Source organism: Manis javanica, chromosome 4 (assembly GCF_040802235.1).
Source record: "Manis javanica isolate MJ-LG chromosome 4, MJ_LKY, whole genome shotgun sequence".
In the NCBI taxonomy this organism is placed as follows: Eukaryota; Metazoa; Chordata; class Mammalia; order Pholidota; family Manidae; genus Manis; species Manis javanica.
This window is the reverse complement of record NC_133159.1, coordinates 167,753,392-167,778,857: the sequence shown is the minus strand read 5'-3', so window position 1 is coordinate 167,778,857 and position 25,466 is coordinate 167,753,392. Positions and strand designations below refer to the sequence as shown.

The following is a 25,466-nucleotide window of genomic DNA, read 5'->3' as shown; positions in this document are numbered from 1 at the left end:
ACCTGACTGGTTCAAGTTGGCAGGATTCTATCATCTTCTAAAATCCAACCTGACCTTCCTAAATCCATTAGGTATAATTATGAAAGTGAAAACTGGTATTCTAAATCCTGTTTTCCTAAAGGGTTCCATTATAATTTGGAGATATATTTGCTGGGAGAAAAAAATACCTTCAATCCATAATAAATATCAGTTAAAATTTTTAACATTCCTTTCTAGGAACAATCTGTATGTGTCAAAGCAGATGAAATTTAATTCTCTTACCCAACCCCAGAACGAAAGCTGCTCAAACAGGTAACCTGCAGATATTTATCATATAGATAATTTCTATTTTGCTGGGAGTATGCCCCAATTGTATGAGTCCTGATGGTTTTAAGAAGCCTTCATCACTGCTGCACAAGTCACTGGATAGTATTTTCTGACAGATCTCATCAAATCATTTGTGCACATTGATATTCATCAAAAGTTTAATGAAAGATTATTATTTTTTTAAATTAAAGGCTGTTATACTTAGAAATATTTAAGAAAACACTTCTATATTATGAACTTAATAAAGCAGTTCCTTTTATTCTTGTAGCTTTTGAAGTTTCTAAGTTTCTAAGGTTTTAATCATTGGTAAAACTTATTAAGTGCAAGTAAATGGGTTGAAAACTACTATGAATGCCTACATTTTCTATATATTGATTACTTTACCTTCCCTCCCCATTCCAAGTTTCTGGTCCACATAATCATGGTGGGCACAGAGTAATTCATTCCTGCTTATACCACGGAATGGGAAATTAATTTACTCTCACTTATATTCATAACTTCTTTTTCTAGTTCCTGAAAACATGTTAAGACATATCCCAGGTCCCTTACTCTAGGTTAACATAGAAACTAAACACCAGGTACAATGTCTGTGGCACCACTTAGCATTATTTTCAGTCCCAACTTCTCTCATAAACAGTGTGCAACCCATTGACTCATTTTCACCTCCAAAGCCTCCAATAGCTGCTCTCCTGTGGCAATGTTGGGCACGTGGATAGTAGTGCTGAAAGCATTAAGCATTTCCATCTCCTGAAGGACATCTTTGCGGCTAGTGGTCCCAATAATAAGAAGCTTGCGGCCCTGATCAGAGAGAGAAAACATGTTAAAAAACATAGGATAAGGCTGATTAGGAAACCAGAGTAGGCCTAAAGGATATCCATTTATTTAATTGCAGAAATGTAAATGATTAGGCAAAAGAGAAGGAAAAAAAATCCAGAATTTTCCTCAAGAAAATCTAAAGAAAAGTATTAACCACATAATTCAGAAAGAGTAACACTTTCTTCAGAAATGATTTACAAAGTGGCAACAGCTATTTCTTCTCATTCACATCAGTAAAATAATGGATTAGCAAATCAGGGAGATATACAAACCAAATAGAAAGACAATGAAGTATATGTTTGTAATGCATTTCTCATATGGTATATGTATGGTGGGAAGTAGGGAATAAAAGGAAATGAATGAATAGCAAATCTGTATCATTCACTTAGCATGGCTTTATGTTGCTTTTTAGGAGTAGAATAATAACAATAGTTTACCTTTATGCAACACTTAATGTGAAAGGCATGTTGCTAAATGCTATACGTAATTGTGTGATTTAATATTTTTAAATTTTGCTTTTATTTTTAACCCCAAAATACACAAAAATTGTTTAAAAACTATACCAGGATTTTGCCACCTTTCCTGACTCACTCTCTCCAAAAGTAACCATTTTCATTGTTTCTCAGCTTTTCTTTTTGTAGTTACTTCCTTATCTTTAAATAACAAGGCTATACTACTATTTTTACATTTTTGTTTTCAGCTTTAAATATTATTTGCTGAATTCCCATTATGGAAGATGGGGATTTAATATTCATTTTGTACTTAGTGCCCACCTACCGCACCCAGATCCCCATATGTCCCTTTTCGCATTCTTCCAGTATAGTTTTTTTCAGTCTTTAGTTAAATCTATATTCAGTATCTACTATGATTCCATAAATATGATTTACAGACTAAGTCATGATAGTATATTATTAAATATTCTTTCTTAGGCAACATTATATTTTTAATAGAGTTAAAAATTGCCATCCCCCCCTTTGCTTAGTTTACTAGATACCTATCACAAGTTCAAGTACAACAATGAACATCCTTTCAGTACATCCAAACATGTTAGGGAATTTTAAAGTTTTTTTCCCCCCTTAAAGATATTCCCCTTCTGTAGTCCTCTGTTCTCAAAGCTCAATCTGAACTCAATTGCTCTCTAGACCTGCTGCACAACAGCAGTTCGAGAACTTTCCTCACCTGTTAGATTCTCTGTATCTTAGCCTTCCTTTTTATTCATTTATTCCCTCTTTTTCTTGGTGCATATACTTCAAAAGCTTCCTGAGAAAGGGTGTATGGAAGGTAAAAATTTAAAGACCTTGAATGTCTGGAAATACTATTCCACCCTTAGTACTGTACACTCTATTTATATTTGATAGTTTTACTAGGTATAGAGAACAAAGTTAGGAATAATATTCTCCTAAGACTTTTGAAGGCATTGGCTCTGCTGTCTTCAGTGTTGCTGACTAGAAGACTGATGCCACTCATTTCCTGACAATTCCTTTTTTTTTTTAAAGAATCCTCTCTTTATCCTATGTTCTGCAATTTCAAAATTATGTACCTTGAGATAAGTTTTTCTTTCCTCATTTTGTTGGCACTAGATGGATCCTTTCTAAATGGACATGCCAATCATTCAGTTCTAGGAAATAATTTGGGATTATTTCTTGAGATTTCCTTCCATTCACTGTTTTACCCTCCACCCTAGAACTCCATGGGATGGACACTGCTCTACTACTAATCTTTTCTTTTTTTGCTCCTGATTTTTCTTTCTCTAGTACTTTCTAGGTCAGCATCAACTTTATTTTCTAACCTTTATACTAAGTTCCTTCTATATTTTTATTTCTAAGAGCTCTTTATTGTTTCTTGATTTTTTACTACATTCTATTTTATATTGTGGATACAATACCTTATTTTAGATCTCTGTGAATATTACAGGTATTACAGAAATGTTTTTTTCTGTTCTCTGCTTTGTGCATTTCCTTTGAGTTCCTTTTTTCCTGTTTGTTCACTGGAAGATTTCCTCAAGTGTCTGGTAATGACTATTCATATTTAGGAGCTAAACTAATTTGTATTGTTGGATGGCTGTTCACATTTAAGGATTAAACTAATGACTGGAAGTGCTAACTCTTGAGGGCATCACTATAGGATGATCAGATAAGACTTGGCTGATTATGGGGGGCGTCCTTCAAAGGTCAGGATGTGTAAATTTTTCCAAGAGAAGAACCTTCCAGTCTCCTTCTTTAGGGCTATAAAACATAGTTTCTAGCACACTGGAAGTAGATGGGGAAAGAGTCCTGGGTATGTCACCATTTAGTATGGAGGTTTCCACTTTCTCCTATTTGCAGTATCTCTTTAGATCTCATTTAATGTTCACTGGAATCCTAAGAATTAAGTACTAGTATTATTTCTATCTTACTGATGAAGCTATTGAATCTCACAGATATAAGTAATTTATATAAGGTCAGATGGTGAATAAATGATAGAGCCAGGCATGGAAATGGAAGAGGAACACATTTTAAATTTATGTCACTAGACTTATGATACACATTCATTCTACAGATAGGCCTTTAATAAAATCATTAAACCTTTCATGAATTTTAGAAACTCAGGGTGTTAAAATAAATGAGAAAAAAAATGTTGAAATTAAATGCAAGAAAAGATTTTAAGAAATTGAATATCAGAGGCTAAAACAATTTCAATTTGAGTTTTGTAAATATTATACTGCTACTGCCAATAAAGCATGCCACCCTTTCTCAATTTTACTCATTGTTTTTGTCCATCTGTAGTGCCAATAATGGATAATGAACCAACATAAACAGAGGCATAGTAAAAAAACAAAGATGGGATCTTCTGGTATAATTAGTGATTGGCATACCAGATAATAGTGCAAAGACTATGGGAGAGAAGTATGACTGTGAAATACACAGATTAAAGGGTAATTATTATTATTGAAGAAATCAACCAACTAAAAATCAAACACATTGTCAACAGACCTACCAAGCTCCTAGATGAATATGGAGTAGACTGTATATATACAGATACAAAAGAGAGAATTATAATACAGTAAGGAAGGCTGGAGGTATATGCACAGGATATGATGGTAAATGGAAGAAACATGCGGCAGAGAAACACCTCCTCTTTCTCTGGAGGAGACAATACGTGAACTGACTCTTCAGGAATGAGTAGGTTGATTAGGAAGATGAAGGGAAGGACATACCAAGCCAGAAGGAGCAGAAATACTTAAGTCTAAAGACAAAATAACAAAACCAAAACTGGGCTGTTGGGGTAATTATGAACACATAAAGACATAAAACTTCTAATGTAACAGAAAAGTGGTGCTTTTACACTTAAATTATTTTTCAGCACTAAATTCTAGCTGTAAGCTTAGGAACATATCCCTGAACGCTACTAGATGTCAAAGGCTACACAGGCTAGGACATTCTCATTACTATTAACGGTAACTGTTACTTCTCTTTTTTCCTTGGGTTTTTAACATTTCACAGCCCATAATTCAAACTCCCTCAATTTGCTCCTCTTTCACAGAGGTCAGCATTGGTCCTGGAAGAACAGCATTGAAGCAGCAGCTTCTTACTCATTCCAGAAAGCAGGAATTGCCATTTTTACAGTGAAACTTTTATATCAGCAGTGACTGTGCTCTTCAGAGTGTTGAAAGACTGGGAAATGGAGAGCAACTTATAATGGAGATGCTAATTTATGTTTTGCTTTTCTTCTTGTTTAACAAGACTGCAAACACTGCAGAGAGGTCATGACCCAGGCAAGTTCAGGCCTTGACTTGTAAAGCATCATCTTTAGGAAAACACCGAAAAACATTACCAAATAATTAAATTGTGCTGGATCATTTTGTATATTAATTAGTGGTAATGCTCATGAGGAAGCTTAATCATGAAAAAACAGCTCTGAACGTATTAATGTAATAAATAACATTGGAGAACATTTTGGGGGAAAAGCTGCCAGCAGCATAAAATAGGAAGGCTAGCTTTAAAAATAAAAGTAGAGTTCAGCCCAAGAGGGGAAATCCAATGTGTTAATGTGTGACTACTAGTCTTAAGTCCACAGCGCTGAAACGTGCCCCTTCATGGAAAGAAAAACAGTAGAGCATTAACTCATTTGGAAAAAAAAATTTATTCCCAGTATACTCTTTACTGAGATTTGCTAGTCTTGAAGCAACAAAGCAAAGGCCTAAATAAAATGACTATCTGCCAATCGGATTATGATAAACATTGTTCCAAGGTTAAATAAGTATTAGTTAACTAATTCTTAGTACCATAAGAAGCAACTCAGGTGAAAATATTACCATGAAAAAGGCAGGGCTCAGTCAGGTGTTGATCCTTCAAAAAAACACTTCTTTACATCATGAAGAATGAGCAAAGTACTAAGCGGTATCTAAGCCTTTTGCCACACAAAGGACTACCAGATAATCCACACCCTTTCATAGGTCCTGCCCATTGACTGGCCCCAATAAACTGATTTGTAACAAAAGTTCATGTGGAAGAAAGCTTTTTTTTTCCCACCTAAAACAAAAATGCCACCAATATAATACTGCAGTGAAATGGAGGGGCTGATTTTAACCTGTGAACAAAAGTAAAGTCAGTTATGCAGTAAAGAAAGGCCATTCTTTCCCTATCATTCAATGCTGAGCAAGTGTAATACACCCTTGATAAGAAGAATTAACTGTGAACAATTGGAAACCCTGAAATGGGGATTAAGAAGTGAGTTTAAAAGTGCAACTCAAGACTGCTGTGTGCTGGGGAGGGCCTTAAACTTTATTTTTTGAGTGTTAGAATTTGAGGTTTTTGTAAATGAGAGTGAAAAATCTCAGAATAGTACTAATTTATAAACCTGGTAAGAAAAGATAAATCAATTAGCCGATCAGACCATTAACAAGAATTTACTCTGTTCAGGTACTTAGGTAACTGTGAGATCTGGTTTGTGCCTTCAAAGTGATTACATTTTAGCAAGGAAGAGCAAATAAATATTCTGGGACCATACCAAGTAACCCAACAGCAAATACAGTGGCTGGGAGGACACAGCATATGGGGACAGTTACATTGGAGTGAAGTCATCTGAGTAGAGTCCTGTAGTATTATAGATACTGACAAAAAGGAGGCCCTGGAGGAGAAGGGACAGGTCTCTAATGCCACTAGATCCTATGTGGGTGGTGGAGGTAGCCAAGCCAGAGCACTAAGGGCTGCAAACAAGTCTTTTTAGAGACAGGCGGGTGGGCAGCCATTAAAGGAAGACTCAGAGTGCTAAACTAAAGGAGGAAATTTAATATAGAAGCAACAGGAAACTGAAGGAGGTTAGTGAGGAGGAAGAAGTGTGACCAGGTGAAAGCTGATCCTGGCAGCACATGCAGGGCAGTAATGGCCGGTGAAGAGCTGCTGCATGAATGACATGCCAGTTCTAAGAGGAAGCGTGCCTAGGAAGGCTCTGTACTTTTTCACTGATACCTCTCACACGTGACACCCTTTTTCTTGCAAGCCCAGGACTGGCAGAGGCAGGGGAAGAGAGGCGTGCCCTGATGGATGGGTGGCCTGGTGCAGTAGAAAAGCACAGGTCCCACCATTCAGAGCTGTGTGATTGTTCAGCTTCCCAGCACCTGTCTCCTCCTCAACCATAAAAATGGGATTAAGAACCCTATCTACCTGTCAGAGTAGAGCATGAGGTAAAGAATGCTTGGGGAAGGGGCACCTTTGCGATCACTGTCAGAGGAGGCAAGAATGGAAGGATGTGAGCTTGAACAGATGGTTTTGGGAGGAACCGGAAAAACTCTCTCTGCCTAGGATGTCAGGAATCCACAGCATTAGGTTGGGTGGGTGAGCAGTGGGGTGCCTGGGAATTCCTCTCTTCCCAACAACAGTGCAGGGTACTGGCAGCAGATGATGCAGAGAGAGAGCACTCTCCCAGAGGACCAAGGCTCACTGTGTGCTAGGGAAGGTGAGAGCGTCTGTCTGTCTTTGGCTTCTCTAGGGTTACCGTGCGGCAGGGAGGAGGCCTGATGCTGAAGAGCAGAGAGTCATGGCAGCGGGTGAGAGTGAGGGGCCTCAGGAAGAGGCAGTGACTTCTGAGGGACAGACCAATTCAGGGCAGAGGGTGCAAAAAAGCAAGCTTTCCTGGTAAGAGGTGTGTAGTCCATCACTTATCCTAGCTTCATGCTTGAAATGGAAATAATTTCTCATATTGTTACTTTGTATTATCTAACATAGAGATCTTTAAAAAAAATTCTATCTACTATAGTACCCATATAACTTTATCATTGCACTTGTTCGCAAGTCTGAATCTTGTTTCTAGCCTGTCAAGTCTCTGGGGTAGAAGCCATGTTTTATTCATCTATATCCTTGCAGTTCTAAGCACAGCATGCGTGGCACACAGAAGATATTCCTAGCTTTAAAGAAAATAACCTGGAATGAATGGCATATATGCTTCCTTTACAAAATAAGTAGAAACCAAAGACTGTCCTATTTCTTTCTTTTAGATAACCAAAGAAATGGATCTTTTAGGTTGATCAACTGTTAAGCTATTGGTTGGAAAATACAGACTTTAACAGAGAAAAGATAAGATTCTTTAGATGCCATTAATTGAAGCTAGTGAGATAACAAGTATTATTAAGCATCTCCTAAAACTCTTGGTTTCCCCACAACAGGGGTAAAAACTGACTACCATTAAAAACAATCAGGAGCCTGGACCATGAGGGGAGAGGAATGGGGCCTCTCTGAACATCCTGCACGCATTTCTGATTTCTCATGCTCAAATGTCTGTAACTTCTTTTTCTGGGGTAGTTAAATGTTTAAGTTGAATACCAAAGGAAGGATGTTTCAAATAAATCATGCTACAACTAGGCAGACAACTATGCTTCAACTCTCCATTAGATTTTACCCTGAAGCAAATTCTTAGTCTACTGTCTTTGTAACCATCCTCACGGTGCTGCGGGCAGGGCAGAGGATAATAAGGAGGGGAATCTATGAAGCAGTTTGGATGTGAAATGAGAACCTTCACCTTGCATAATTTAAAATAATTACTCTAGGCAAATGCAGACCACCTTATGATATTAAAAAATATTTTAGTACCAATTTATGAAGAAGACATGGAATAATCAAATTCTACACTTGGAGAAGCTCTTAAAGATGACCTAGTCTAAAGGTTACCTAGTCCTCTCCTTCTCCTTCTCCTTCTCTGGTTATTTCGTAGACAAGAAACCTGAAGTGAGGGTAGAATGACCTGTTAGAAATTTTTACACCCAGGGAGGTACAACCAGAGTTCAGGCCTCTGAAATTGCTGTTCTTTGCTGTCCACTCTTCTTATTTGTGTCATTAACTTGTAATAGCAGTGGCTGATCTCCCAATTACAGTTACATAGATACATCACCCAGAAATTGTGATCTCTGAGTTCTTGGGAGAAAAGGTTAAATAAATTAAGAAAACAAAGTTGTACTGACCATGTCACAGTATTCTTAATGTCCAGTGGCCCAGTTTCATAGCACACCCTCTCATGAGAAACCTAAGATGGCCACTGGTGGGTCAGCAAATCCAAACTCCGTGACTCTGTACCCAGATTTTCCTCACCTCTGCAGTGTTTAGCTTACATGCCCTAAAATGACCCCTGTGCTCTGATCAGGTCAGTTGTCTTCTTCTTTCTCATTTAATTTCTACGTCTGTGATTTTTATCCATAGCATTTCTTTTCATTAAAATGCCTTCCAGAGTTTTATCGAAGTTTTCAACTACCCCTTATGTTCCAGATATTTCAGTACTTGTCTTCTCTTCACACTCTGCCCTAATTTAACCTTACACAACCCAGTTTACTCCATTAGGTCCCAACCTTTCAGAACATGGTTTCAGTGTGCCCAGTAATAACATCTCACTTATCTGGAGGCCAACTTGCTGAACAATTTCAACTAACCAGAACACAGCCAAGAACCAAGAAAGAAGCAAAATCCTTTAACTTCAAGGACTGAATGAAAACAACAACAAAAGAAAGTGAGGTTCAAGCGGCTTTACTCACAGGTGGTGTTGTCTTATCTACTAGGCACAGTGGCAAATGCCCATAAAACTCTTGAGAGGGTCACAAAAATATTCTAGTTTCTTTTAAAATCAGAAGAGAAAAAGGACTTTCGGGTCAAAGAAAAGTTTTAAGTACCAACAGCTGTAAAATAAAAATTTAAATATTATTTTTATGGAGGAAAGGGTCCACGGAGGTCAAAACGTGGCCCTGCTTACGAGAAAGCTCGTCCAGCTCTCACAAGAGCCTAGTTCCTCTTACTTTACAAGTCAGTCATGGTTCTTGGTGGTTGCCTCGCTGAGTTCACAGCTGACCAGAAGCTGTAGAAGGGGGAAGTGTCAGAGGCAGGCAGAGTGACATAACGTACCTGGATTCTGCAAGTAACAGAGGACAGCCAAACCATTAAAAACAAGAGGTACAAAATTAAAAAACAGAGCACGATAGGCCTACTTAATGATTACAGGGCAGTTTTATACATTCCAATAGTTCTTGCTGTTCCTCAGGATATTGCTGATCCATGTGATTATGGTTTATAATGAAGATCCTTACTCATTAACATAGTGTTCATTATACTTTGCTTCAGACACCAAAGATGTATGCAGCAACCTTTTCCTTTTAAAAGAAGCTAAAGTGTAACAGCAATGGATACTTAAAGAGGGTAAGCTTTAGTTGCTTGGAAAAAATGAAACCTTTGATGTCTTATGAATTACTATCAGTTAGTATGGAAATAACAATTTGCTATTTCTGGCATAGGCACATCTTTTACTGTCTTTCCTCATGCTACAGAGCTGGAATTCCTTAACATGGCATAACGTTATGGTCCTGATACATCTCTCTTTTACTCATCTTTCAAGACCAAGATCAAGAACTACTGTTTATGAAACATTTGCAGATTTTCTCCAGTAAAATGGACCATGCTTTCCTTTACATCCCACTGGAACCCATTATAACTTGTAAAACCTAACTATATAAACCACGTTAACACATCTCTTTCCCTCACTGGGGGATTGTGACAGGGACACCAGTTAGCCTTGGTTTGAATAGAAAAAATACTCTTCTTAGGTGCATGCATTAGAAAAAAGCAGTTGTCTGGGTCATGCATCCACTCTTGCCCTCATTCCCCAAAGCTTTAGCAACTTGTATGTATGAGTAAAAAGGTACCACTTTCCTTTTCCTTAGGTCTAGGGTTGCCAGACAGAGCTCTGAGCCTAAGTATATCACAGACACTGCATGCGATACACTTACACTAAAAAAGTACTGGATGTCTTTCTGAAATTCAAATTTAATTGGGCATCTTATATTCTTATCTACTAAACCTGGCAAGCCCACCGAGGGCAGATTTAGCCCTACACCAGGTAGACAGCTTGGTACGTAGGGTGTGGGCTAGATGTTAACCCCCACTTGCCACCTGACCTTGTGCACACCTTGTGCACAAACTGTGAAACTGAACAGCTGGTCCCAGATTATGAGCTCATGCAGGGTGGGTACAACATCTTATTCATCTTTGTATTTCTATAGTGTGGAACAAATGTTTATTAAATGCATATCCTAGTAAATCATATACTCTTTAAAGTAATATTTCAAATTTGAGTGACAAAAGAAATATTTTTGGTTGGAAAAGAAACTTCCCATCTTCCTTCCATGAAGCTTCATACAGTTGTCCCCATCTGTCTTAGTCAATCTTGGTCACACTGGCATTCACCTACCATAAGTTCCGACTGGAAGCACAGCACTGAGCTGAATGCCAGGTGCGTTTCCAAGGACAACTGGGAGTGAGAGTCACAGGGCACTTTCATTCTTTTACTCTCAGGACCACAACGTGTCTTATAGACCAGACCTTAAATTAAAATGGCCTCAAATTAAAAAACAAGTTTAAAAAAATTACATATAGATAAGCTTTGAGATAAAGGCAGATTCATTTAACTGGTCAAGCAGCCAATTAGTTGGAAGGGTTGGAATTAAAGAATTTGACAGTTATGCTAAATTAAAAATGAAAACAATTGTATACACAGTTTTTATTTTTTCCTTATTAAAAAATAATAAATGCTTATTGTAGAAAATTTGCAGAACACAGGAAACAATAAAGCAGAAAAAAAAATCACCTCGGATTCTACCATCAAATATAGAGCAGTTGTCTTTAAAATGGAGAAATAAAACAACTTAATACAACTCCTTTTACTTTCATTTATAATATCATTCTTTAAAAATTTTCCTTTTCTATATATGTTTTAAAATGAATATCATCTTACAGAATAACACATGTAACAAAATATTGGGAGTATGGGCTCAAATGTCTTTTTTTAACTGGCAGGATATGTGTTTAAAAAGTTTGGAGGCCACTGGTATAAAGGCAGTCATAATTAACAATTTTGGCATACTTTCTCCAGTACTTTCCTCTTTCTAACTGAAATCACACTATGATTAAGTGAGGTGATCTGATAGTTATACTGGCAGTTTCTGACATAGGCCCAGAATATACAGATTAATGGGTTACTAGCTGGATGGCCAGAGCTTTTCATCTGACTGCTATCACTTGGTCTTTCTCCCTGTCCTCTGTTCCCATTACTCCTCTTATTCCAGAAACTTGAGTAAGAAATCCCCCTTTTTCCACTGGCTCAGGGCTGGCTAATGCTGCGTCTGTGGAAGCAGGATGGCTGGTAGCTAGGGTAAAAAAAAGCTGCTATGCTCTTTCTGACTGACCTTTCCAGGGATGGTTTCTGCAGCAGCAGCCTTAGCAACATGGAGCTAAGCTCCTTTGATATGGGTTGGTTTTATGTATTTTTGTGTGAGGAAACACACAGAGTTCTCTTTGAAGTGAATGATAAACTAATAATTGAGTTGTGCTTTGCAGTTTACAAAGAACTACAATCAATATTTATCTTATGTAATTCTCAGAACTTAAACATTACTATTGTTTCCATTTTACAAATGAGAAAATTGAGGCTCAGAAGTTAAGTGACTGAATTCAAATGCAAGATTTCAAATTCTAACTCCTGTGCTCTTATTTACTGCCAATGCCAGTTCTGTTAGTTAAGACTCACCATCTTTAAAATATTGATTCAACAAATATAATCATCCACATAATCTAAACAGTTTTAGAAAAGAAAGAGAGAAGGAAAGAAAGGAGGGAAGGGAGAGAGGGAGGGAAGAGACAGAGAGAAAGGAAGGAAACGAGGAAGGACAGAGATTGTCCTGCAGGTTGTCTGGAGCCTTCCTTACGAAAAACATTCTTTCCATTTCCCAATGTGAGGAGTAAATAGGACTGTCAAGATGAAGATGTGGTTATAGACCAAGTGTTGACTTGAAAAGATCAAGGCCTGGTTCCACTGCATTCTAATAACTATCAGGAATATTGATAAATTGTTCCAGAAGCTTTGTAAGGTTCCTCTTCTTGACCCTTCTTACCCAGTAGCTGTTATGCCATGTACTATAAACTCATAGGAAATCTCCAAAGATCTGGGTACTTGTTTCAGGGACAGGAAACGTAGGAGAGAAGTTGTAGAACACTATTCTGTTTGAGTTACGAGAAAAGGGAGACTTTAGTCATAAGCTTCAGGGACAAAGAATGTAGTGGGCCAGTGCCTGGAGGCTGAGGACAGCGCAATGGGTAGTATCTTCGGGGGTCTCACAAAGGCCAGAAGCCCGGCCTCCACTTTAATCCTTACCCTGCTGAGCTCCCAAATTCCTGTCTCTACTTTATTCTTCCTTTAATAACAGAGAATCTCCATACCAGATTATTTGTTTTAGGATTTAAGAAGTTCTAAATTTCAGCAAATGGGGGGGAGATAGGGCAGTAGGATATCACTGATTTTTTTCCCTAGTATTATAAATGAGAGAAGCTATGCCTGGGCTTGAAGTTGGGACTCTGAACTCACTTTCCTGGGAAATTTGCCACATACAGCATTGACACTCCTTAGTTTTCATATCTTACATGCTGAAAAGGGTCTGTGGACTATCTAAAGGCACCTCCTTAAAGAAAAAACTGAAAAACACACTTCTAGTTCCATATAACAGTCTGAAAAAAATACAAGACCCTCTAAGAACTTTGAAACAGCAATAAAACAGGAAGAAATAGAATCTGAGATGTCAACCCCTGGGCCCCAAGCAATGTGAAGATTCAAATCAAGCAGGACAAATACCCATTCCCTTTTGAAGATCTTAGGATAATGCTATAAATCAATTCTTTACAAATGGCATTCTCTGTGGACAATACTCCTGCTTTTCAGTAACTCCATGCTTTTCATAAGGCATTAATACTTTTTATCTGTGTAGTCCATAGGTTTACAGGGAACTTCACCATACATTATTATAGTTGGTCCTCAATGGGTAGGTAAGGCAGGAGGAATTACTTCCATTTTACAGATGAAGAAACAGACACAAAGATATTCAGGGTCTAGTTTAAGGTTATATAGCCAAAAGATGACTGAGCTAAGGCTCAAACTCAGGTTTCCTGACTCCAAGTCCAACAGAAAGAGTAAGTTCTACAGAGGGTACTCAGAACTAGATTCATGACACCATGGAATATTATGATATAATAATCAACCCTTTTCTAACACTGATGCCATGTCGCAGTAATATATATAAATGGGGTTAGATGAAGACATCCTGGCAGTAAGAGAATATTTTTTCTAGCATCACTGGCATTTCTCTGATGATTATTTTGATATTTCATTTTGAGTTATCTGAAAATGGTCTACATATATATATACACACACCCTAAAAAATTTTGGTATTCGTTAATACCTCTTATACATGTGCTCTACCAAAAAAACCCCAAAAAACCTATTTTGAAAACACGGTTTTATTCAGCATTATCTGTAGCAATGTTTTATAAAAGGACTAAGTTTCTTTCACTGTTTTTGATGTATCTGAAATTGTTCTACATATAAATGCATTTATATATATTTAATTTACATAGAACTTTCTGAGACAATCTGTTATACTAAGCAAAGTATACTTACAGAGAATTTCATAAAACATAGTAGCCATCTAATGTTACTGACTTAATAATTGGGAAAATTGGGCCACTAATTATCATCACACAGCTTTTCTTCAGTAAAGAAGTCCAATGCAAAGGTCACATCAGTGATTACAATTAATGTGTCTGGCAAAATAACTAAATCTCTTTCCTAAAGTGGTTATATATCTTACTGAGTCATACTGTAGTCATTACCCAGAGTTAATTTTGAACAGATGAGGAGATACTCAGGTTTAGGCCTGCATGATTGGGAGTCTCTTCCCATTATCTGCTTATTTTGCTAAAGCAACCCAAAGCCTTAGGAATTGCTTAATACTACCAAGACTTCCTAACAGACTGTACTAAGATGTCATATAAGGATTACATAAAAAGCAATCTTGTCTAGAGGCTGGTGATGTTAAAATGAAACATATAGACACCAATATATCTGCCTGAGTTACCATCAGGATTTACTAAGAGTTTATTGGTTCACATGTCATGCCTTGCCCAGCTCTAAACCTTCCTTCTTTCTTATTATGTAATATTCATAGGTGCCAGGGCAGTGAGGAAGTTATTTTTTCCAACAATTTTATACTTTAGCTAAAACTTTGTCAGGTCAGAACTCTACTTCAGTAGTCTTGCTATGACTTTGGAGTGATCTTCTTTTGTAAAAATTTAGTTTCCAAACAATTTTCCAACTCCATATGCTTCAAATGAGTTATACAGGTAGAGTAAGAAATCAATTTTTGGCAGCCATGGGGAAGGCACTTAGGGTGGCTGCCCCTCTGGACAGCTGTGAATGGCTTCATCCATTTGCCCAACATTTTCTGTTTGCCATGATATGAAAAGGGTTGGGAAACACTGAACTAAAAAAGGAATGGTTCTCCGTAAAATTACAAGGCTATTCTGGTACATACACTTGCAGTCTCCCAATTTGATTCCCAAAAGTATCAAGTAAACCTAGTATTAAAGTGGTCAGGTTAATGGGCTTAACTAACTACTCTCACACTTGTTGAGGAAAGTAGTAAGTCGTGTCATTTTATAGCTTGAGGAGTTCCCTTTCAGGTGCTTAATTTTGTTTCCCCCAAAGAAAAAAAAAGGTGCCAGAAGAGATCCATGAGGAAAATAATAAAGCTGTTGGTGCTCCAGGCTGTGGAATATTTACCTGCCTCACCGCTTGACTACTGCTTCTTCCTTCACATTAAGACTAAGCTTTTCAACCTTCTGATCATGAAAAGCACATTCCACTCAACTTCCATAAATCTGCAAAACTTGAAAAGAGCCCCAGTGTCATCAAGTACAAGAGCCGGCTTTAGGAATCTCACTGGAAGGAGGGGTGTCTTCGGGCCTCTCACTGCTAAGCCGGACATTTCCTAACACTGGACAAATTGTACATCCAGCTCAGGGAGGGTGAACTGCAGTGGTCTTTTACCCTCCAAGCCAATTGTTAGCTTTTCACAGGAATCAGCAGGGAAGCACATGTGAAACCTCTGTGGTGACGGCGAGCGCCCCCATGCCTTGTGTGACTCTGCATGTAGATGAAGCAGGCTGGGGGCTTTCTTAGCTGCTGCTGCTGAGTTCTCAGCGCAGCCCTTTTCTCCGGCCTGGCTCCCTGCTGGGGCAGCCCTTTTCAATTTTTCTATCCCCCCTCGATCTCTTCTCCTGCAGAACACAGGGAAACTTGATTGAAATAAAGACCTAGGGAACATGTTTTATTTTCCCCTGTTCAATCCATTTTAGAAAAGCTTTTAATTGGTTTTAAAAAGATGCTAAACAAAATGTGATGATGTTTTTCAGTCTTCATGAACTACAGATACCACTTTTTATACTTCCAAAGGGCTAATAAATCAATCATGAAATTAACTCTCCAGCTAAATTTAAAGCAATCCACTGAATACCAGCTTCATTAAAAATCCATGCTACTTAGAAAAAATTTAAATTCAAAGAAAATTATCCTAGTAACTGAAATCTGACTTGAATTTTTAGTCCTACACTGAAAATCCAAGACCAAAGCAATCACAAAGGGAAAAAAGGAAGGCTTGTGAACCAGTTTTAATAAGCCAATTTACAACGAGGGAGGGGAATGGGGGAGGGAAGAGGTAGAAAAGAGAATATCTTGATACATAACAACATGGTGCTCTTGAAGGGCCTCTTTTATTTGAGCATGTGCACACATGCACACACACATTTTCTGTATGAAAGCTGGAATTACAACAAATGAAAAATTAAGGATTCTGTGACTGATATGCTTATTGAGTACATGTATGGCTCCTCTTTTTAAAGAAAAAGGCCTACAACTTTTCTGTTTTCTTGATAGTGATAAAAATAACAGTTTTTTACCATTCCATACATTTCTACAACATTCAGATTCATATACTTTTAATATTTAATTGAAAACATCTGAAAAACCTACATGATACTGGATCAGCCTACAAATTTCCCTTCTTTTCCTGAGAGAATACAAACTAATTTAAAAAGCAAGGAGGTACAGAGAAAAGTATATTTTTATTTTGTTAAATATATGCCAACTAGAAATATTTTAAACATTAATTTCTTTTGTCACATTCACTTATACAGCAGGTCATCTAGCAGTCCAGGTTAGAGTTACCAAATTCTGATTAATGACAGGCTGGCATTCTCTCAAAAGAGAATCCCTGCCATTTCCAAGTGCTAAGGCAACCACATCTGTCTTACTTCGTACGTGTTCCTATAGCCTTCCTTTTCCATCCTTAGAGAAATTCGTTTCCCATCTTTTTTTAATGATCCAATTCCTGTTTCTAAGATTTCCCCCAAGGTAGGCCATACACCTTGAGTGCTCACTCTTTACTTCTAGCTCTCCAGATAAGCCTCCTTTCATCAAGCTTCTGAAACTATTTTTTCTTTTGGTAACCATTTTATTGAGATAATTCACATAACAAACAATTCACTGATTTAAGGTATTCAATTCAGTGGTTTTTACTATATTCACAGATATGTGCAACCATCACACAGTCAATTTTAGAACATCTTCATCCTCTTCAAAAGAAACTCCATACCCATTAGGAGTCACACAGTCAATTTTAGAACATCTTCATCCTCTCCAAAAGAAACTCCATACCCATTAGGAGTCACCTCTCATTCTCCCTTTCTACCTCTCCCAACCACAAATCTACACTCTGTGTCTATAGATTTGCTTATTCTGGACATTTCATATAAATGGAATCTAACAACATGTGGTCTTTGTGACTGGCTTCTTTTGCTTAGCATGTTTCCAATGTGCATCCATGTTACAGTACATATCAGTGCTTCGTTCCTTTTTATTGCTGAATAATATTCCATTGTGTGTATATAACACATTTTATTTGATAAACATTTGAGTTGTTTCCACTTTTTGGTTATTACGAATAATGCTGCTATGAATATTCACACACAAGCTTTTGTATGGACATACATTTTCATTTCATGGGGGCATATGCCTAGAGGTAGAATTGCTGGGTCATAAGGTAACTCTATCTTTAACCTTTAAGAACTGCTAGACTGTTTTCCAAAAAATGCACAGTATCTATATTTCCACCAGCAGTGTATCTGGGTCCCAATTTTTCCACATGCACTCCAACACTTGTTATTATCTGACTTTTTTATTATAGCCATCCTAGTGGGTGTGAAGTAGTATCTCACTGCATTTCCCTGATGGCTAATGATATTATCTTTTCATGTGCTTACTGGCCATTTGAATCTTACTTATTTTTAAATGCTTTCACTTTAATCATACCTTGCCAAATATAAATTACAGCAATACTAAAAAATGTGATCCCACCAAATTGAGGGGAAGGGGACACTCAAAAAATATTTTAAAAAGTAAATTACACATATTTTTGTTGAGTAAGTTATTCATCAAGTGCATCTGCATGAACCTCTGTGCCAGATGCTGTAAGATTTGAAAGTACAACATAATGGACTTTTCCTCAAGAGTCTCATAATTATTTTTACAAAACAGAAATTATTCCTATTACCAGTTATTATTAATGTGTTCTATTTACTTCTGTTAAAACTTATTTTGGATTACAAATAATTCTCAGTTAGGGAATGTCTCTCTTTAAATCAATGTATATAATATTTAACAATGTGAAGGACAAGCAGTTTAAAAAAAAGATTGAAAAATTATTCTTCCTTCTCCAAGACGACTTTCAGCATAAATTACTTTTAGCTAAAACTGAAAAGTATTAGAAAAAATTTAAATATCTGGAAAAAGTCTCCCAATCTAACAGTTTTTAAAATGCTCATTTCATAAAAAAGGACTTTTTTATATGTGACATATATATTTATTTGTGTTCCAGTAACTTTAGATGTATATATGTATTTACTGAAGGAATCAAATAAGGGAATATATACTAATTTCTCTAATTTCAGCCTTAGTATAGGCTAAAATTCCAGTTACTAGAAATGACAGTTTATGAAAAGATGATTAAAAAATATTTTCACATTGCATATATGTAGTGAATTTTCAAGGATGTTGTAGGTTAAATTTCTTTTCAATATTGTAAAAAGAGAAAACCTAGAAAATCAAGACAAGTCCTTTACCTTTAGGTCTAGCATTCACACATGCACACGCGTGCATGCATGCACACATACTCACGCACACACAATTTTAACTATTAAATTAAAAATTAGATTCACCAGCTTAACATTAAATATTTTCCATACAGCCTAGTTTATATCTTTAACTTCAAATATGAGATTCCCATAGAGATATTAGATGTTTTTTTCAGTTAGTGCTTAACCCCTTTGTATCTGTCTTTGATTGGCATTTCTTTGAGGTTACAGCATGCAGAATCAATCAAGAGAATTCGTGTCATGTGTCATAGCCAAACATGCTCTGGCAGCCTCTACATAATTAACATATTTAACCAATCCTTATAGATTAGTTTTAAATGTGTTAAGCTATCAAAATCACCGGTCTCCAAGAGCCACATCAGTAAAAATACAACCTTCAAGTGCCAAGATACTGGCTATAAAGTCACTCCTCAAAAGTACCACGTGAGATAAATACAAATTTTTAGGAAAACCTATGAAATGATAAATGAAACAAATAAGAACATGTATTTAATCCCTTCTACATTAATATCATAACATTAATAATAATATTAATGTAGATCGTCACCTCATGGGAGATGAAGAGGGGAAGGGAAGCGTAATACGGTGGAGAACTTATAAACAGAACAGAATACTAACTGTGGGATTCTGAGATCTTCAGAAAAGGAATGGAAAACTCTTGATTGTTAAAAAAATCATTTACCTTAAGATAGAAGGCCAGACTAGATGACTTTTCAAAATCCCTTCAACAACAGGATTTTATATGTTTATGATAGCCTGTTTATTTATTATTATATGCAATTTTCTAGAAAAACTCTGAAAATGTTCTTTGTATTATTTTTACCTGAGGAGGTGCCTTTTTCAGTAACACAAGAAGGGCCTGTAATACCAGATTAGAAAATCGAGGGCCAATGGGGACATAATCTAGAAGAGAAACATTGCTATGTTTAGGGATTTGATACACATATGCACATATTCAAAACATTTGGATTTTTCTGCATCAAGAGTAAATAGTTCAAAGTACTGTCTTGCAACTTAATAATTAGCAAAAAATACCCCCAATAACTTAAATGCTTAAAATATTATAAAAGAACTCTCATCTTTCAATTTTTAAAAAAGCTTCTAAATATCCATTTTGAGTTTATGTACACATCTTTGTCTGACATTCAGAAACATTTCATTTTAAGGGAAAAAAGGCTCAGGTGTATCTAGTAAGCATTTCCAAGAAACTACTGTAAACCATGGCAATACAGTAAGTACAAAGGCAACATGTCATACTAGAAAATGGGTAGATGGGAAAATGGCAAGTAATATTAATGTAAGAAAGTACTCCATATGGCTGAAGTGATAGAACAAGATTAGTCCTCAGATGGCGAACAGAGAACTTTCTAAAAGAACCTTCTGCCTGTTAAACTTCTACCAATCCCCCAAAATTCGGCACGAATGCTCCAACAGCTTCCTCTGCATATTGCATATGCACTCTTGCCCTGCCCTTACAGCTACTTTTAGGCAGCAGCCCTCTGAAGTCAAACGTGATCCTTCCCTTTTCTGCATATCCAGAGCACATGGCTCATGCTACTTTGCATTAATTTTTTGTCAATATATGTTATGACAGCATCTTATTTTTCTGGGACCCCAATAATTCTAGTACAGTAGTAAGGGCTCAGCAAATGCTTGTTGAATGAATGAACAAACAAGCACAGATAATAACTATTCACACAAGTGAAAATATACTCAGAGGGTACACATTCTTGACATAGTAGTGTTGCTATGACCACATGTCTCAATTGTGTTTAGATAAAGGAATTCACCCAGAGCTATGAGTATGTGCCTAAAAGCTTCTAAAGAAGTAATCCTATAAACTGGGCTGAAATGTATCAAAAATAGCAGACTAAAAACCCAGGTCACCAGATAAAACTATTAATTTAAGAAAACCTCATGGATATACCTGCTTTGTTTTATAATAGTTACTGCCTTAGGAAACAGGAAAGTAAGTAACAGAGGACCTAAAGTAAGCCTAAAAATCATGGGAAAAATGTAGCAGGAACAGATAACTTGAAATCATTACTATACCATTTTGGGTAACTTAAGGAAGAATGGATTAATCAGGTGTTGGGTAGTATTTTCAAGTATTTATTAAGTCACCAGGTAGGCTCAATTTAAATGGAGTTCATCACAATATCCTGAGCCATTTTCATGATGAATTTATTCCAGATTCATCTAATTTTGGCAATGAAATAAATGTAAAAGTAACAACAGTTTTCTGTTATTTTGCTTGTAGATTATACCTGATGAGTTGAGTGGGGGGCCTGTATTATTTATCTCTGACCCTGTAGGAGGTGTTGAGTAAATATCTCTAAAACTTACTATAAAGCACTTTTAGCTTTCACACAGTTTTCAACATTATTATCCCATTTTTGTCTCCCGGACTACTATATATATGGGCTAAGTAAGAAATGGAATACAGTCTGTATTTTAAGAGCAGAAAAAGACACAGAGAACTAACAGCTTCTGCCCCAAGTGTTATTTCACTTCAACTGTAAGCACTTCTTTCATTATTTCTGTCAGAGTTCATAAGTGGAACCTCTGAGGTATAGGCAGCTCAGAGATACTAAACAGCAAATGTATCTATCAACAAAAATTATCCATCAACAAAAAAATAATATGAGGCATGGGCTCTTATGAGAAAGCAGTTTATAATAGAGTTATAGTCATAAAGCATATTTAACTTGAATACCATTATTATTTCAGATATAAGAGATACTTCCTTATAAACCAAAGAAAGGCATTTCTACTGTCCTATAGTTTATAAATGCCCATTATTTTTCTCTTGTAATTTGTGAGACATTAGCTGTAACATGGCAAAGATCGTACAATGGCAGAAGTTATGACTCACCAAGCAGTCTCTCAATGTCATCCACCACCACACAACTGAGCTGGGATTTGTATGCATCATCAAAAATCTGGAAGAAAGCAAAACCACTTATCTCACTGCTCTCCATAATTACGGCAATTTCCAAGATAAAATTTAGTTAATTCGTGAGCAATGCCTAAACAAAGCACAGTAAAACACCAATAGTTCAGACTTATACTACATTAGAATTTAATAAATAGGATTTTAGAAAAAGGTCATTGCAATTTAAAAATGAGAAAACTGAGGCCCAAAGCAGTTAAACTGTGTCCTCAGTTGCCCAAGACAACACAACTGGATCATGGCTGAGCAAGGAGCAAGGTAATGCTGTTTCCATTTCCAAAAGCTGGATGTGTCACACCTGGTCATGCTGAGGCACAACTGGTCATTAATCAACTGACAGAGCCCATCAAGTTTATCACAGTGGTCTCTCCTATCTATGTCAGGGACATGAACGTCAGTGTCGTGACTCAGGAGTTAGATGGAGCCACAAGGGATGTGTGGGATAAAACTGGATTTCATTTTATTACCTGTAAGAATTGTCATCTGTTAAGCAGAAATAACACTGAAAGAACAGAATTCCATCAACTCAAATCCAATTATGAAAAAATGTTTACAAAAGAATTAAGAGTTGGTTACAAAAAATCACATAGGCATGTCTTTAGATACAGACAAAATGTAATCGTACATTGTCTTAAAACAGTGAAAGAAATGCAAAGTGAAGCAAGTCGAAGGGGGTTGTTATATCCTGGCAAGAATGTGGCACTTTCAGGCCTGACAGAATTAATTTATGCATAAGTTGAATATCAGCACTAAGGCCTTGAGACCAGCCTTTTGTCAACGCTGGGGGTTCCTATTCCAGCAATTACAACTAGGGCTCAGTACAGCCCATTGGTGTCATATCTAAGAATTCCTGCACCATAGCCCAGTCTCTCTGGTTGGTAAGTAACCTCAGTGCACCAATAGGGCAACACCCCCACATAATTCCTAATCTTTTAACTATAGAATATTAAATATTAGGTATAGAAATAAAGTAAATCAAACTTATACTATTGTTTTTCATATTAAGTTCAAAGAGAACCTGTTTATACCTGGTCTTTAAAGAATTCGTAATAGTTAAGAAAATTTACTATACTAGGTGAATAAATTAGCCTTGCTAGTCCAATTTAAAATTGCAATTGAAGAATTTTGATAAGCTTTTACATTAGAAAGTACAAGACAACTTCAGTAGCTTATTAAATAGTAAAGATGATCTAAGATTCACCATATTTCTATTATGTTTTAATTTATTATTAAATATAGATTTACTTTAAAACTCAGAATGTTGGACAAACAACTGAAGTACTTCACAGAGAAAATAAAATATGCTGAATGTGCAAACATAGTTTGAAATAAAGAAATCTAATTAAGTTTTAAAAGTCCCCTTTTAAATAACTGCTAAATTTTGCTAGACTTAAAAATAGAATAAGAGATGTTAGGGGACTTTTTTTAAAGTTTGAGTTTTCTTTTGTGTTGAAAAACCAGGATTTAGGTTGCATAATTTAATACATTGAATTTTTACTTTTTAAACTTCAAATTAGCTATACAGGGTCTCTTTTATGCTCAGAAGTCACCCTCAGAGATACAAAACAAAAACAAAAATTATGACAAAAAAATCCCACTCATGCTGGCAATCTCAATGCTAAGTTCCTCCCAACATACTATCTGTTCTTATTTTTATTTTTTTAGTGATGTGGAGCATCTCTTCATGTGCCTGTTGGCCATCTGAATTTCTTCTTTGGAGAAGTGTCTGTCCAGATCCTCCGGGTTATTTGTTTTTTGGGTGCTGAGGCGTGTGAGCTCTTTATATATTTTGGATGTCAACCCCTTATCGGATATGTCATTCATGAATATATTCTCTCATTTTGTAGGATGCCTTTTTGTTCTTACAGGTAATAAAATGAAATCCAGTGTCCCTTTGCTGTACAGAAGCTTTTAAGTTTGATGTAGTCCCACTTGTTCATTTTTGCTTTCGTTTCCCTGCCCAAGGAGATGTGTTCAGGAAAAAGTTGCTCATGTTTATATTTAAGAGATTTTTGCTTATGTTTTCTTCTACCAACACACTCTCTGTTCCTTAATGTGGGGGTTGTCTTCCTCAGTATAATGCTTCAGGGTCTGACACCTCACTGGTGCTAAATGTTGGCTATATGCATGCATGAAAGAATGCCTCTGTTGCTTTCCTCTGCACCATCTTTACCTGTCAGTCACCCTCTCACACTGTGTTAAAATCCCATTTACCTTTCTATCCTTAGCTGTCTCTCCCCACTGGATTGTGAGGTAGATAAAAACTTTATTCATGTTATCTCCAGTGCCCAGCACAGAATACTTTCAGGTAATTTTTACTAAATTTAGTTTTTAGTAATGATATTTGTCCAATAGATCCAATGGCTGAAACACAAGTTCTAATTTCATCTTGCTGTGAGAAGAGTTCTTTATTCCTTCTTACTCCCACCTGCATCCCTTTTCCCACCAAAAAAGTGAAGAAAAAATGAGAAGATAGGATATTTATTTCTAATTGATACATAGTGATGGCTCCTTTTGGCTTTAAGTCGGTGAACAAGACAATGGAAAAGTTTGGAAGAAGTTCCACAGTGGCTTTCTGATATTTTGAACACTGGACCAATACAGCTGCTAATGTGGTAACTGTAAACTTGGGTGATTTCAAGGAGTCGTTGAAAACAATGTTTTGCTCTTCAGAACACTTTTCAGAATTCTACTAAAGGTTCTGATGCAAGCATATAATCCTGTCAGGCTGTAATCCGGTGGGTTACAGCCACAGGGGCTGGGACATCATGCACTAGATACTTGTAGTACTTCTACATTTTCCCTGAATAAGCCCTTCTCTCTTCTCAAGGACAACGTAGAGCTTACACAACCACAGGAACCTCACTCAGGACATTGCTGGCATCAAGACTGATCGTAAATTGGTATGTAGTCTCACCAACTTATCTCAGAGACTCTGATTGATGAGGCATTACAAATCACTTTACAGTTGACTGCATGGGCTACCTGTAAGAATTTAGAAGAAAAATACTTATAGCAGTCACTTAATGTAATTTTTTTAGCAGACAGAGCTTAATGTACTAATTACTATCACAGAGAGAGGAGCACTCACAGCTGACTCCCTTAACAACATACTAACCATGACAAAGGCTGTGTAATTCCAGTTGTAACTTGACCAGTTTCCGTGGACAGGTCAACTGAAACTCCTTGGAGTAGCAATTCTGCTTTAATTTAAATACACACACCCCTTCCACTTCTTATACACACATTCTTTTTCTTATTCAATCACGAGTGTTAATATAAGGTCTTCACTCTTTCTCTGTATCTCTGTTTTCTGCCTAGTCTCCTCAGCCTCTCCTATTCTACGCCCAAGGCCCCAGGAGAATGAATGTTCACTAAGATGATACTGAGATTTGACTGGCAAGTATATGCAATTAGCTGCTAGACTAAATCCAAGTGAGATATTTACATAGTGAGCTAGGAAGTTCTGCCACACCTTTAGACAGACAAATCTGAAAAGGAGAAGAGGTGTTAGAAAGATGCAGGAAAGGAAAATTGTACAAACTGTCCCAGCTAGAATATATACCTGAAGTGCCAAACTTGCTATGAGTAACAGCACACAGCAGATACAGAGTGCCTGCTCCACATCAAATGATGCCAAAACAATGACTGGCCAGGTGGGCTGAAGCTGGAACTAATGGTTGTAGCTTAAAGACTCTTTAAAAAATTAACTTAAATTCTGATCCTCTCATTTAGTATGATAAAAGTAAGATGCTCGAGCTTTTCTTGTTGGAGAGGTTATCAGTCAGGGATCATATAAATTATCATGCAAACCAAGACGATTGAAAGGGGGAGAGCTGTTATTA

General features: G+C 36.7%; 1 protein-coding gene and 1 long non-coding RNA gene across 5 annotated transcripts in view; both read right to left on the bottom strand.

Annotated features, from left to right (window-relative positions):
• Positions 1 to 25,466, bottom strand: part of NSF (N-ethylmaleimide sensitive factor, vesicle fusing ATPase) — a 152,609-nt gene that overhangs the window by 5,271 nt on the left and 121,872 nt on the right. For all 4 annotated transcript variants that reach the window (XM_036997147.2, XM_036997145.2, XM_017647523.3 and 1 more), the window contains 3 exons: positions 21,544 to 21,610; positions 19,492 to 19,571; positions 970 to 1,104 (listed from right to left, as the gene is read on the bottom strand). In XM_036997147.2, coding sequence (XP_036853042.1) covers positions 970 to 1,104; positions 19,492 to 19,571; positions 21,544 to 21,610 — 282 coding nt within the window. The remainder of the gene's footprint in view (positions 1 to 969; positions 1,105 to 19,491; positions 19,572 to 21,543; positions 21,611 to 25,466) is intronic.
• Positions 2,789 to 19,476, bottom strand: LOC140849178 (uncharacterized). The gene is made up of 2 exons (XR_012130816.1): positions 10,825 to 19,476; positions 2,789 to 9,492 (listed from the first exon to the last, which is right to left on the bottom strand). It is a non-coding gene; the product is annotated as an uncharacterized lncRNA (long non-coding RNA).